This window comes from Canis lupus, chromosome 20, assembly GCF_003254725.2.
Source record: "Canis lupus dingo isolate Sandy chromosome 20, ASM325472v2, whole genome shotgun sequence".
Lineage (NCBI taxonomy): Eukaryota > Metazoa > Chordata > Mammalia > Carnivora > Canidae > Canis > Canis lupus.
Window position 1 is genome coordinate 7,559,091 of NC_064262.1, and position 13,381 is coordinate 7,572,471.

The window sequence follows — 13,381 nt, forward strand, 5'->3', positions numbered from 1 at the left end:
TTTCCTTACACCCTGCCTTAAAAGGAGCATCCAGGGGGAGCCCCGGGTGGCTCAGCAGTTTAGTGCCACCTTTGGCCCAGGGCGTAATCCTGGGGTCCCGGGATCGAGTCCCAGATCGGGCTCCCTGTAGGGAGCCTGCTTCTCCCTCTGCCTGTGTCTCTGCCCCCTCTCTGTGTCTCTCAAGAATAAATAAAGTCTTTTAAAAAAAAGCAGCACCCATAGCCAAAACGAGGCCCAAGAATATCCTCTGCTCAAGCTACATCCCTCGTTCTTTGCAAAATGAAGAGGTAAACTTTTTGCAATCTTTTGGTAAAGAAATAAAAACAGGAAATGGGGCCTGGTCTTTAAGGGGCCCCCTCCCCTAAGCTTGTCCCAGAAAATGCCCAAGGGTGATACCCTTCAAGGGGTCCATACCCGGCTGGGAGGTTGCCAGGCCAGCACCTACCACCACCGTTTTTGCCACAGAGATACGGGAATCTCCAGACGTTGCCCAGGCCGATGGCGTAGCCCACACAGGACATGAGGAAGTCGAAGCGGCCCTTCCACGTGTCCCGGTCCGGAAGGTCTGCCGCCTTCTTCTGCACCTTGACCACCAGAGTTTTGGGCTTGTCATTGGCCACGGGGGCCTCGCTGACCTCCGTGGAGATCTGCCCATCGGCCACCTTGCTGCCATTGGTCGCCATGTCTCGGAGTCTGGACACAGAGGTCCTGGTAGATGGGCGTGTGATGTCGGCCCCAGTCCACGCAGACAGCAGTTTTGCGGCTCAAGGTCACCCTAGGAGAATGGGGGCGGGGGTGACAGGCGTGGAAGGATGGCAAAATCCTGGAGTTGCCCCAAAATACCACAAATAAAATAACCCACAACCTAGGGAGTAGAGAAGCCTCTCTCATAAGCCCTCTTTCCCCTGAAGGAAGGACGGTGACTTTTGTTTCCAGATTGGGGTGGGGGGGCGCGGGCGGGGCTGTCCTGATAGCTCCTAAATCAACTTCAGATCTGCATCTGTGTCATATGTCCCCTGGTATGTGTCTTCCTTGAGAAGAAACCAAGGAGAGCAAATTTCCAGACAGAAATATTAAGTGTTGCTCGTCTTTGAGGAACCCTGAGGCCATAGAAACCACGCGAATGTAAGCCACGGAGGGGCTTACCCTGGGGCCAAATGCGGAGGTGACTGGGCTACAGGTGGTGGGTGAAAGTGAGCACAGATCTAATTATGGTCAAAGTCCTCTTTCACATTTGTGACTTTGAAAAAACTGCTTAACCTCCCTGGAGCCCGCTCTTCCTATCTTCTAAATGGAGTACACTAATAGGACATCAGGTGGTTGTTCTTCTCTTATTCAGCAAGGCTCCTGTGCCTGGCAAATGGCGGGGACTTGGGACTATTTTGTCAGCAGTCCCCAAGCCTGGCTATGCTTCCAAGTTGTTTGCGAAGCTCTGTAGTGATACAGAGTTCCAGGTCCCACCTCAGATGTTCCACATCAGAATCTCAAGATGAGTCCTGAATCTATACATTTAACAAATTCTGCAAAAGGAGATTCTTATGCTGGGAGCCAGTCCCAGCCCTCAAGTGAAGAACGATCACTGGTTTACATGACCTCTCTGACCCAAGACATTCCACCTACACTCTGCACTCTTCTTGTCTCTTTAGTTCCAGGGGCAGCATGGAGCAGAGAATGGTGTATGACTTTGGACCCAACCCGGTCCTGGATTCAAAACTCTAGTCTACCTTATAAGCTGAGTGACCCTAGATATCGCTCTTGATGGTTCTAGCCTTAGTTTCTCTATCTATAAAATGGGAGTAATCTTATCTGGCTTGTAGAATTGTGGCAAAAATAAGCTCTAATGGTCGTATGGGTATTTTTCACCTGACTGGTTTAGAAAGAGAATTCCACAAATGGTTGTTTTGGTTGTGGGTGTTACCTGATGGTCCTGGTGGGTCAGTCAGCTCCAGAGCACCTCCCTCTGCAACCCCTGGGTGCAAGCCTACAAAGGAGAGATGAGGAGGGACCACAGTGAACTGGCAAGTGGTAGCTAATGGGCAGCCCTGGGGCAAGAGCAGTAGGGGTGCAGGAAGCCCATCAGAGCCCCCCAGCTGGGTGACCGTGTGAGTCCATGCAGTGTGGTGCTAGCCACAGGGCATTAGGAACATGCTGGAAGGGGCCCGCTGCCCTCTCAGGACAGCTGGGGGGTGGGCATGAGGGCAACACGGGACGGCATTCCATCATTTTATCAGAAGGAAAAGATATCAACAGAGGGGCTGTAGCCCATTGGGGAGCCAACAGATGCAGCCGAGATTTTTCTCCATCCCCTGACCAAATGTGCAGAAAGCAGACCTCAAAATAGTTTATTTAGTAGGATCCTATTTAGTAGGAACCCCCAAATCTATTCGTTAAAAAAAAAACCTCCAAAACCCTAAGGATATATCTCAGGCATTCACAGTGATTACTTTATATGTGACTTTTGTTTTCTTTTTTGTGCTTTTCTGGATTTTTATAATTATCTCTAGTTTTCTACAAAAAATTTAAATTAATGACACAGAATAAACTTACGGAACCTTCAGAGCAAATAGGACTGTGTGGAACAATGGTCTGAGGCCTCTGAAATGTAAGAGCAGAGCCAAAGCAGTGTGTGGCTCAGGCCCAATGGCCTCCTCCCTCAGCTCTGCCCTACAGGGGAGGATCTTGACTGGGGTGCACTCACCTCCCAGCTCCTCACATGCAGTCCTCATTACCAAACACTACGGTCTCTTCCTAGAGTTCACAGAAAACCAGATTACCTTTGGAATCCAAACCTTACAGTGAATCCTGTTTCTTGTTTTCAGACATGACCAACAGGCTTGGCTTGGATGCCTAACTAGTTCCTGACTTGGCATGGCACCAGCAGAAGGAACTCCAGACTCAGGTAGGGTGACCTCCCACTGTCAGGGATGGTAGCCCACCTTCTGGTCTACCAGGAAGTCTTGGGATATGCAGGAGAGAGAGCAGCCTTAGGAAAGGGGAGGCTAAAATGGACCCCCTTGCCCCTGCACCTCAATGTTTATAGCAGCAACATCCACTGTTGCTATGGAGAGAACCCAGATGTCCATGGACAAATGAATGGATAAAGAAGATGTGGTGTATATACACAATGGAATACTACTCAGCCATCAACAGTGAAATCTTATCATTTGCAATGATGTGGATGGAACTAAAGGGTTTTATGCTAAGCGAAATAATCAGACACAGGCAAACTATTATATCTCACTCATATGTGGAATTTAAGAAATAAAACAGAGGATCACAGGGGAAGGGAAGGAAAAATAAAACAAGATGAAATCAGAGAGAAAGACAAGCCATAAGAGACTCTTAATCATAGGAAACAAACTGAGGGTTGCTGGAGGGAGGGTGGGAGGTGAGGGGAAGGGGTAACTGGGTGATGGACGTTAAGGAGGGCACATGATGTAATGAGCACTGGGTGTTATATTAAGACTGATGAATTGGGACACCCGGGTGGCTCAGTGGTTGAGCATCTGCTTTTGGCTCAGGGTGTGATCCCGGGGTCCGGGCATTGAGTCCCATATTGGGCTTCCTACAGGAAGCCTGCTTCTCCCTTTGCTATGTCTCTGCCTCTCTCTGTGTCTTTTATAAATAAATAAAATCCTTAAAAGAAAAGACTGATGAATTAATAATCTCTACCTTTGAAACTAATAATACACTATTACGCTATATGTTAATTAGTGGAATTTAAATTTAAAAAATAAATAAAATGGACCCCCTTTTGTGTATATGTGTGTTGGGGGGGGTTAGCCATTAATTGTCAAATCAGTGATGCCCCTAACTGTCCCCATGACCTACCCTTGTGGGCTCCAGCCACCATGTTTGTTCAAAAGGATCCAAACACCTTGGACTGGGGCTGATCACCTGACTCTGGCTAGTCAAACAAAACTCCTTCCTTGGTAATTTGGCATGAGGCTGAGAAAGAAGGCCAGCCTGTCTGGGGGAATTGGGAACTCTTAGGCAGCTATCTTCTGCCCACCTGTACTCAGAGTAGCAGGGAGAGTTGGTCTGCTGAGGAGGAAAGAATAAATTGAGGTCAAACGTTGCAGAGTCTTGACAGCATTTATCTTTGCCATTCCAGGCTTTCTTAAAACGGACTACATTCCTACGCTTAGAGTTTACAAAGAAAGCATCCCCACTGTGGTAAAATAAGTGCCCTGTTTTTGCTCATGTTGGCTCAGGGGATTCCTGCTAAAGTCCTGAATCTCTGTTCTACCAACTTGACTGAGCTCTGAGGTAGGCCAGTAGCCTATGGGAACAACTTCCAGCCTCTGCTCTGGATACACTCTTATACTTATATCTTGATTGATTATCCATGGAGACTCAAACCAAACTCCAAAATCTGTGCACTGGACCTCAGATTGCGCCACACCACACAGGAAGGGAGACAGACAGACAGACACAGCTGTGGCTCACTCCCAGCAAGCAGGCAAGATGGCAGGCTGCGTTTAATGGGATGAAATGTGGTGTGTATGTCCTTTGAAGAAACCATTCAGCATCAACAGAGAGGAAAGTAGAGGGTCGGAAGGAAGCAGAGTTCTGGTTCACCAGGAGGTTTATTCCACGGTCTTCTCCATGAGTACATTTAGCATCTCCTCGTGCAAAGGCCAGAGAGATCAGAGATTGTGGCCGCTTAAAGAGCTCAGCGTGAGGAAGGCATTCACGCTATCTTCGGAATATGGGAAAGATTCAGCCAGATGCTGTAACTGCCCTCTAAAGAACCACACAACCGTATGTGGAGTTTTCCTTTTAGAAGACAAAACGTGAAGGTAACAGCATAAGGCCGTGAACTGATACACTGGTGCTTCCTTGGGGATTCCTATGGAGAAGGGCCCCTGAGTTGCAAAGCAGTGAGATGGTGCTACGTCAGAGACCTCGGCTCCCCTAGACAGTTACAAGCGCCGGGCCCGTTCCTCCCCGTTTTGATCCTCATCTGTAAAATGGGGAAATAATAATAATCTTTCATTCGTACAGTTGTAGTAAAGGGTAAATGAGATCATGCATGTAAAGCCTACGATAGAATAATCTGGCTCAGAGGGAGGGTTTAGGCCATCCCAGCCGTTCTCATCACCACAATGATGGGCACAGTGATGATGATATTACTACTACTAACAGCAGTTAACATTTATCGAGAGCTTATTATCCAAGGCCCTCCAGAGACTTGCAGCATTTTCAGAAGACTGATGGAAATTGTCCTTTTAGCCTCCGTGGGGAAAAATAGCTAATAAAAATTTCAAATCTCCCTGCTTTGGGCTCTCTGTATACCATCTGGAGAATGGTCCAGGTCATCACCCTAGGCCAGCCAGAAGCTGAGAGAGGTCCACTTGTGTGTTTGGTTAATAAAATAAAGAATTATTCTGTGGCTAGTCAAGTCTGGCAAGAACAAAGGTCAGAAGCATCTAATAGACAGGAGGAAAGTGATCAAGGGATCCTTGTTAGTCAAAAAGCCTGGGGCCCAGGGCTTACAGACAGCACTTCCAGAAGGGGCCTCACTCACATACCCCAGGAGTAGCTGCTTGTCCCTTTTCATTCCTGACACCAGCTTCCCTCTCTCGCGAGAAACAGCACACAGAAAGCACATCCATGTGCAAATTCACAGCAAAGGAATCTGGCTATCCTTCTAGAAGATGAAGGATCTCTGAAGTAGGAGCCACCCTCCAGCCAGTTGTTATTTCCTCTTTCCTGAAATAGGCTCCCGTTTTGTCCTCTGACACTGGGGCCGCCCAGTGTCAGAGGACAGCTGTGTTCTACAGCAGTAGGACCATGCATCTCTCCACCCGCCTGGACCGTGTGACTCTGCTCTACCTGCTGGCAGGATGGGTAAAAGGAATGCCTCTCACCACTTCACGATTTGGGGCCATCTTCAGAGTCTTCTGGTTCTTCCACGTCAGGTGACCATATGCTGCAGACCAAGAACCTGCCTACATGCTCCAAGTCCTTAATGTTTTATTAACTGAATCCCGCTGAAGCAATGTTCAAAAGGGCACTGTAATGTGAAACCACAGTGACACATCCTCTGTATTCCCTCCCCTACACATTCACTCCTTCCTTCATTCAGCAAGTATTTACTTGCACATGCTGTGTGCTGAAATGAGGATGGAGCAATCATTTCAAGCACTCTGTATTCTGAACCAGAGTTCGAATCAGTGAAGTAACAGAAGCCAGCAGAAAGATTCCATTTTGTAAATATTTACCGAGGGCCTAATGTGTACATTGAGCTGGGCTGGACACATGGGTCACAAACATTAATAAGACAAGGTCTGTGACCTTGACAAGGTCATGACCTAGAAGGAGAAATATCTCCACGTGTAAGCAACCATAGTACCCTGAGATATGTGCTGTAAGACTGTATGAACAAGACACTGTGGGCCTCAAAGAGATGATTTAATTAAACCAGAAAAGGCATCCCAGGGGTGCCTGGGAGGATCAGTCAGGTAAGGCTCTAACTCTTGGTTTTGGTTCAGATCATGGTCTCAGGGCCATGGGATCGAGCCCCGCATTGGGCTCCAAACTCAGTGTGGAGCCTGCTTGGGATTCTCTCTCCCTCTGCCCCTCCCCTGCTCTCTTTCTCTCTCTCTAAAATAAATTAATTTTGAAAAAAGAAGGCATCCCAAATGAGGGGACACTTGAACTGGGTTTTGGAGGGTGAATAGGTATTCAACAAGCTCAAAAAGAGGGAAGGGCCTCCCAAGTGGAGGGAAATGCAGGAACAGAAAGAGAGAGGTTTGAAGATAGGAAGGTCAGTTTGCAAAGGACCTTGAAAGCCAGGCTAAGGAACTTAGGGACCAGTAGCAGGAATGCAACAGGGGTGATGATGTGATTAGATTAGTATTTCAGAAGAAGACTCACTCAGGGAAGCTCTGGGAAGGAGTTAAAGAAAGAGACTCGAGGCAGGAAAGTGGTGAAAATGTTCCCATGAACATGTTCCTTCCTCGATGTGCAGTTTGAGACCAAGTCCTAAAGCTATCGATAAAAATGGGGCCAAACCAAGCAGAGAGAATACCTCTGCCAATCCCTCAGTGAGGAAATGCTTTATAAGAAAAAAAAAATGAAATTGGGAAGCTCTAGATCAGAAGTGGCAAAATGGGTCAAAATTGGCCCTTGGGCTTGTTTTATCTGGCCTGAACAAAAACTTTTTCAGTTTGAATTAGGAGCCAGAAATATAACTCTCTAGGATACAGTATTTCAAACAGAGGGAACAGCAAGTGCAAAGGCCCTGAGGCAGGAATAAGCTTGGCATGTTTGAGAGTCAGCATGGAGGCTGTGCTGGCTGGAGTCCAGTACAAGAGGGAACAGAACTAGTCAGAGGCGGGCAAGGGCCAGATCACACAAGGTCTCAGAGACCGTGGCAAGAAGTTCACATTTTCTTCTAAACAGGATAGGAGAGAGTAGAGGGTGCAAGTAGTGGGGGAAATCTGACTTACATGTAGGAGTCTCACTGTGGCTGCCCAGCAGATGCTACAGAAGGGCAGGGGTAGAAATAGGAAGGCTCATTAAGGGGCTGAGTCCAGGTGAGGGAGGACAGTGACCTAAATGGTGGCAGCCAGGGCAGAGGTGGTGAGGAGTGGGACCAGGGATTAATTCTAGAAGTGGGGCCTGCTGGTCTTGCTAGCAGATTGGCTATCAGCAGCCCAGCCCTGCACAGATGGCAGGCTGGGGGGAGGGGACTGTGTGGCAGCCACCTTGGACAATCTCCTCTCTGTCCCTCTGCATCAGAGGGACTGGTGGCTGCGTGGGGTGGGGACTTGGGGAGAGGCCAAAAGGCCAAGGCCGGTGTCTCAGAGCTGCCATTGTCCAAGGCTAGGGCTGGGTCCAGAACGAGGCTCAGAGGGAGTAGGACACCATGAAGAGCCGGGAAGGCAACCGCGGGAGCAGCAGGCCTGGGAGTAGGGGCCCCACTCCCTCCCATGACGCTGTACATACTCCTGCTTTGTCTTGCTCCCATTCTGTAATTACAGAAATTACAGAGGCTTGCTTCATACTGCAATCACTCTACTTGCTTTTATTTCTTTTTGGAACACTGCAGTTCAAGAAAAAAATTAATATTGGGTTTGGCTTCATTCCAAAGGGAAACATAATGCAGTTTATTCTCTGCTTTAGGGAAAAATGCTAGGCTCAATAAATTGGACAGGCTTTATTGAGCATCTGTTGGGTATCCAGACCCATGCCAGCTCCTATCAAAGGAGAAGAGCCAGCATTTATTGAGCACCTATTGCGTGCCAGGCATTTCATAGGTGCTGTATCATACAGCCTTCATGCCATCTCTGTAAGCCAGAGGCTATTTCACCCATCTGACAGAAAGGGAAACTGAGGCTCACCAGCCTGTGACTATTGTAAAACAGTCTCAGATTGCTTGGTGATTCAAGGCCTTGCCATCCAAAGTGTGGTTCTCCAAGAGGCAGCATTGGCATGGCCCAGAGGTCTGTTAGAAATGCAGAATCTTGGGCCCCACTCCAGACCCATGGGATCAGAAGCTGCATTTTAACAAAGTCCCAGTGATTTGGGTGTACACAGAAGCTTTGGCAACTGTCAGCTAGGGATGACTGATTATTTCACAGAGCTTGGTTCCAATCCCTGTGTGACCGGGGTCTAGATATTTAGCGTGCCTGAGTATCAGTTTCCTCATCTGTAAATACGGACTCTTGTACTCAATAGGATGGTTGTGAAATTCTGAATCGAGATAATGCATGGAAAGAGGGTGGTGAGAGCAGAGGGCCTGGTGCACAGGAAGTGCTCAATAAACAGCAGCTTAGGTTGCTATTCAAAGAGATGAATGGCTGGGGAAGTGCTTTGTAATTGAAAAACATTGCACAAATATGAGGACCAATTAATAGCTGATAATCATGTGCAGAAGGTTAGAGGGAGGATGGAAGTGGGCAGGCGGATGCAAGTGCTGTGGGTAGCCTTTGACACCACCTGCCCTGAAGGTCAGGGACAGTTCCCTGGAGAAGGTGCTTTGATGTAGAAGGGGCAGTTGGAGAGGTCCAGGAGGCCTCAGGACTTAGGTCTCAGAGACCCGAGTCTGGGGGTGAGGAGTCAATCGGCCAGGGTGCGAGCTGCAGGCAAACGGGATGGCCACAGGTCTAGATGGTAGGTCCTTTTCTTGGACCCTCAGCCAATAGGGCATAGAGCCAGGACTTACGCAGCCTCCTTCCTGCTCCAGACTTGCTCTCTGCCACACTGGTACACCTGGTCTACACCAGCAGTCTACAGATGAAGAACAAAGCCCAGAGAGGGCTGGTGGCTGGCCCAAGGTCACACAGGACACAAACAGTATGATCCTTGCAGACCCCACCGCCCCAATCAATTCTCAGCTCACTACACATTCATACTCAAGAGATGAAGGAAAGCAGCTCCACATCTCAGCTCGAACTCATCTACCTCGACATACCTGAGAGGTAATTTGCAGACCCCCCTGCATTTCTCAGTAGCATCTGTTGAATGCCTTTGGCTTCACAACATCCTGCTGTGACTTTCAAGTAAGTTACTTATTTTCTCAAAGTGTTCATTTCCTCATCGGGAAATGGAGCCAACAGTAACCACTTCACACAGAGTGAGGACTGGGTTTGAATTTTCTAGGGCTGTGCTTGGCCCAGCAAGTGCTAAATGCATTGAAACTAAAATGATCACTAGATTCACTTTGCAGATGATGGTATGAGGCTCAGAGGGGCCAAATGACCTGCCCAAGGTCACACAGGATTTAACCCAGGCCCTCTCACAATATGGTGGTATCTGCTCACCCAGCAGGGGTCTCCCAGACATAGGCCGGGTGAAGCTCTCAAAGTCTTTAGATGTAGCCTTACCACCCATTCGAGCCTTCCGGCTGGGTTCTGAGGGGAAGAGATGTGACTGCACATAGATGAGTTTCCCCAGCCTCACAGCCCCATGCAGATGAGAAAACTCAGACTCAAGCCCTTCCCCTCTACTTGAAGCCTCTGAGAGCCTGGAATTCTGGTTTTCCAGGGTCCCCCCCAAAGCTGGAATGTAGGAGAAGGCGAGAGAATGCACCCACACACCCCCAACGAGCAGTGAGGGAAAAAAATCAGCTTTATAACTGCTAGAGGCTTAACAGACCCATCTAACAATGAACTAAACTCCAGGAGTTGAGCTTCTCTTTCTTTTGTGGTTGCACACAGGAAAAAAGATTCCCAACTTTTCATGAACAAAGAAGGAAAGGAAAAGAAGAGCTCAGAGTTCAGGAAGGAAGTGAGCCCGGCACTTACTAACATGCCAGGGCCTGCTTTAAATAATTTTTGTGTATTATCACTCCCTCCCCATTTACTGATGGGTAAACTGAGGCACAGAGAGGTTAAAGTGGCTTGCCAAAGGTCTCATATCTAGGGGCGAGGGGAGCTAAGATGAGGCAGCTGGGGTCCTGTATACATGACCTTAAACACTCTGCTGTCTCTAGTGGGATACTCATGGAACCCCCAAACCCCACCTTTAGGGTAAGAGTGGCCTATTTCCAGCAAGCAATTCCCTCCAGGGCAAACCCTCACAAGGACAAGGCCTGCCACTCCTTTTAAGAAACCTAAGGGAGGCTGCAGAGGCCTGGCTCCCTGAGAGGCTAACTTGTCCCCATGGTTTTATCGGGCAAGCCTGCCAGTGTCCCAGGAGCCAATAAGAGGCCACTTGGGATCCAGGCTAAACAGCTCTCACCAGGCCCCACGGGCTAGAGGTTCTAATTATAGAGTCCCCGGGGGCAAGGGGAGCCAGCCCCAAGGGGTAGTGATCCCCTCTGGGAGTCCCCAGCTCTCCTCCAATTGCACATGTGGCTTCTGGGTGCAGCAGGAAGGAGGCTGGCCTTCAGGCCACGTCTGCAGGGCAAAGAGGGAGCATGGCCAGGCGCAGACTTGGGAGCCGCAGGCCCCCGGGGGAATCCACTGCACACAGTGCTAGCTGTGTGATCTCTAGCCAGCCCCTTCTGCTCTCTGTGCTGTGCTTCTCCTCCGTGTGCAAGGAGAGGTGCCAGACTGCGCCTTCTAGGGCGCCTTCCAATCTGTGTCCTGATTCTCATCTCACCCTGTGTGTCTAGCTCAATCAGTGGTTTACTAACATCTGTCCTGGCCCCTAATTGTCTGCAAAGCCCCACTGAGCACCTCCTCTTGTCAAGGCAATGTTCAGTCTAATCCAGCCCTCACAGACCGTGCATGCCCCTGGGGAGCAGGTCCCACACTAGGTGCAGGGGAATAAAGATGCCAGTCGGGGTCTCGCTCTGCTGCCACCGAGTTCTCAGATGGCTGGGCCACAGGTAACCAGCAATCCATGTGATAAATTCTTTGTCAGGCTAGAGAAGGAGGGTTGGCCCCCTTGGCAGGCAATTGGGAGAGGATGGCACTGTGTCCCTCGGGCAGAAGGGGACAGAGGTGGGGGGTTCTCTATAATCAGAGCCAGAGAAGCAGGACTGGAGTCCTTGTCTTACCCCAAGTCTAGCTGCTGGTCCACTGTGGGCAGAGAGAAGAAGGTGAAAATGCATAATGTATTTGGGACCAGTGAGGAGCCAGGCATGGCTGGCTAGAAGCTGAGGTGACTTAAGGAGCTGGGGCTGGAGAGGTGGAAAGCAGCAGTAAAGGGTTTTGAATGCAGGAAAAAGGGGGTGCAATGTGTCCTGTAATAAGAACAAGGACCACACTAGATGCTTATTAAATGCTTAATACATTTAGTGCATTTCACAGATGATCATATATACCTCTCTCCACACCCCATTGCACAGATGTGGAAACTGAGGCTCAAAGTAGTAAAGCACCTTGTCTGCGTTCCCAGATCCAGGAGGCAGTAGCATGCTTCTAATCACTCCTCCTCACCTTGGGCACTGTAGGGGGTGTGCATCTTGGGGGGTCCCAGGCAGGCCCCGGGGAAAGCAAACAAAAGGTTGATTTCTGTGGTATAAATGCTTCCCCTGCAGCCAGCTCAGGGTCCTACCATGAGGTCACAGGACTGCCAAGAGATGAGCTCTTGAGGGCTCCCTGTAAGGAGAGCCGGGACTCACCTCCTCCGCTGGCACCTGAGTGGGGCAGCTCCAGCAGGTGCCTGGGGCACAGAGTCCAGCCCTCCGTGGGTGGTGGGTGCTGAGGGGTGGGGAGGGATGGAGAGAGGGCAGGAAGGAGGAGAGTGAGGAATATCAGAGGGAGAGGTGAGTAGCAGAGCAAGCAAGCAGTGAGAGCAGGGGCACAGGAGGAAGATGGGAGGAAAAAGAAACATAAAAAGGGCAGTGGAGGGAGGGGAGATGGGGTGCTGTCCCTTTCCTGTGGGCTGCACGAGGCTCTACTCTGGGATCTCACTGGAGCCTCCGGAGAACCAGCGAAGGAGGGGGCCTGTGTTTTAGCAGGAAGAAACGTGGTTGCAGAGCCCCAGTCTTGAGCATTTGAGGAGCTGTGACCCTGGCCAGAGGCCGCAGGGCCTGCCACGCTGGCTTCCTCCCTTTGGTTTAACTGGATGCTCTGTGGGCCAGCCCATGGGTCTGTGCTCTCCTGGAGGGCTCGAGGCACCTACTGGGAGGTACCCTGCGCCAGGCACCAGCCTCGGGGCTCTCGCAGTCCTGTTCCAGGCTGCGCCTTTCCTCCTCCCTCCCTCAGTCGAGAACGTGCAATCTTGTAGGGCTGCGCTCTGGGGGCTGCCTCTGAAAAGGCCCGGGCTCAATCAGTCAGAAAGGATTAATTCTGATCAGGAAATGAGAGTGACATGATGACCACCTAGCGTTCTTTTACATCACTCTTTGCCTTTTTAGATACACTTGTGAGAAAATCAGGGTGTTGAATAATTGTTCTCTCCTGTTCAAGATGTGCTTGAAGGACTCTGAAGGGCATTAAGATAAACGCCCTTCAAAATCTCAGACTGGGGAAAAAGGAAAACGCAGTACTGCAGGCACGGGCCGAACTAAATGATAATCTGTAATAAGTCACACGCAGACACGCCACCTAAATGGAGAGCTGACTGTGTGTCACAGAAGAGCACTTCAGTGGCTGTGGCTCCTGGCATTCCTTCAGTTCATTATCAAGCACCCACATCTGGGGCTCCATTTCCAACTCCGCTGGCTTATTGGCTCCATTCTAGAGATGAACACACTGAGGACCCCAAAGGTCAACCGTCTGGACCAAGCCCGCACAAAGTCACAATAAGAAGCAGCGGGGATTTCAAACTGATGGCTTGTGGGGGCGCCGAATGGGTCCTTTATGCGTGTCTGGTTGACTGATATCAGAACCTTAAAACTTGGATGGGCAGGTATTGGGGGAAGGGAGTAGGTCTGTGTTTTCCCATTTACTGTACGTCCTGCCATGACTATTACCCTCTCCCTGACCTCTTTAGTCATTTCTTTGACCTGCCTGGCTCTCAGTGGGTCCTGAGTTTG

At 49.7% G+C, this 13,381-nt stretch overlaps 1 protein-coding gene across 2 annotated transcripts in view; it reads right to left on the reverse strand.

Annotated features, from left to right (window-relative positions):
* The window catches only part of SLC6A1 (solute carrier family 6 member 1), a 42,079-nt gene that overhangs the window by 17,849 nt on the left and 10,849 nt on the right, over positions 1-13,381 (reverse strand). The window contains exons 1-3 of one of the 2 annotated variants that reach the window (XM_025449785.3): positions 5,874-5,960; positions 1,919-1,981; positions 446-775 (exon numbers count right to left, since the gene is read on the reverse strand). In XM_025449785.3, coding sequence (XP_025305570.1) covers positions 446-683 — 238 coding nt within the window. In that variant the 5' untranslated portion in view covers positions 684-775; positions 1,919-1,981; positions 5,874-5,960. Of the gene's footprint in view, positions 1-445; positions 776-1,918; positions 1,982-5,873; positions 5,961-13,381 lie in introns of those variants that run through there. The other variant, XM_025449795.3, reaches the window with a different exon arrangement.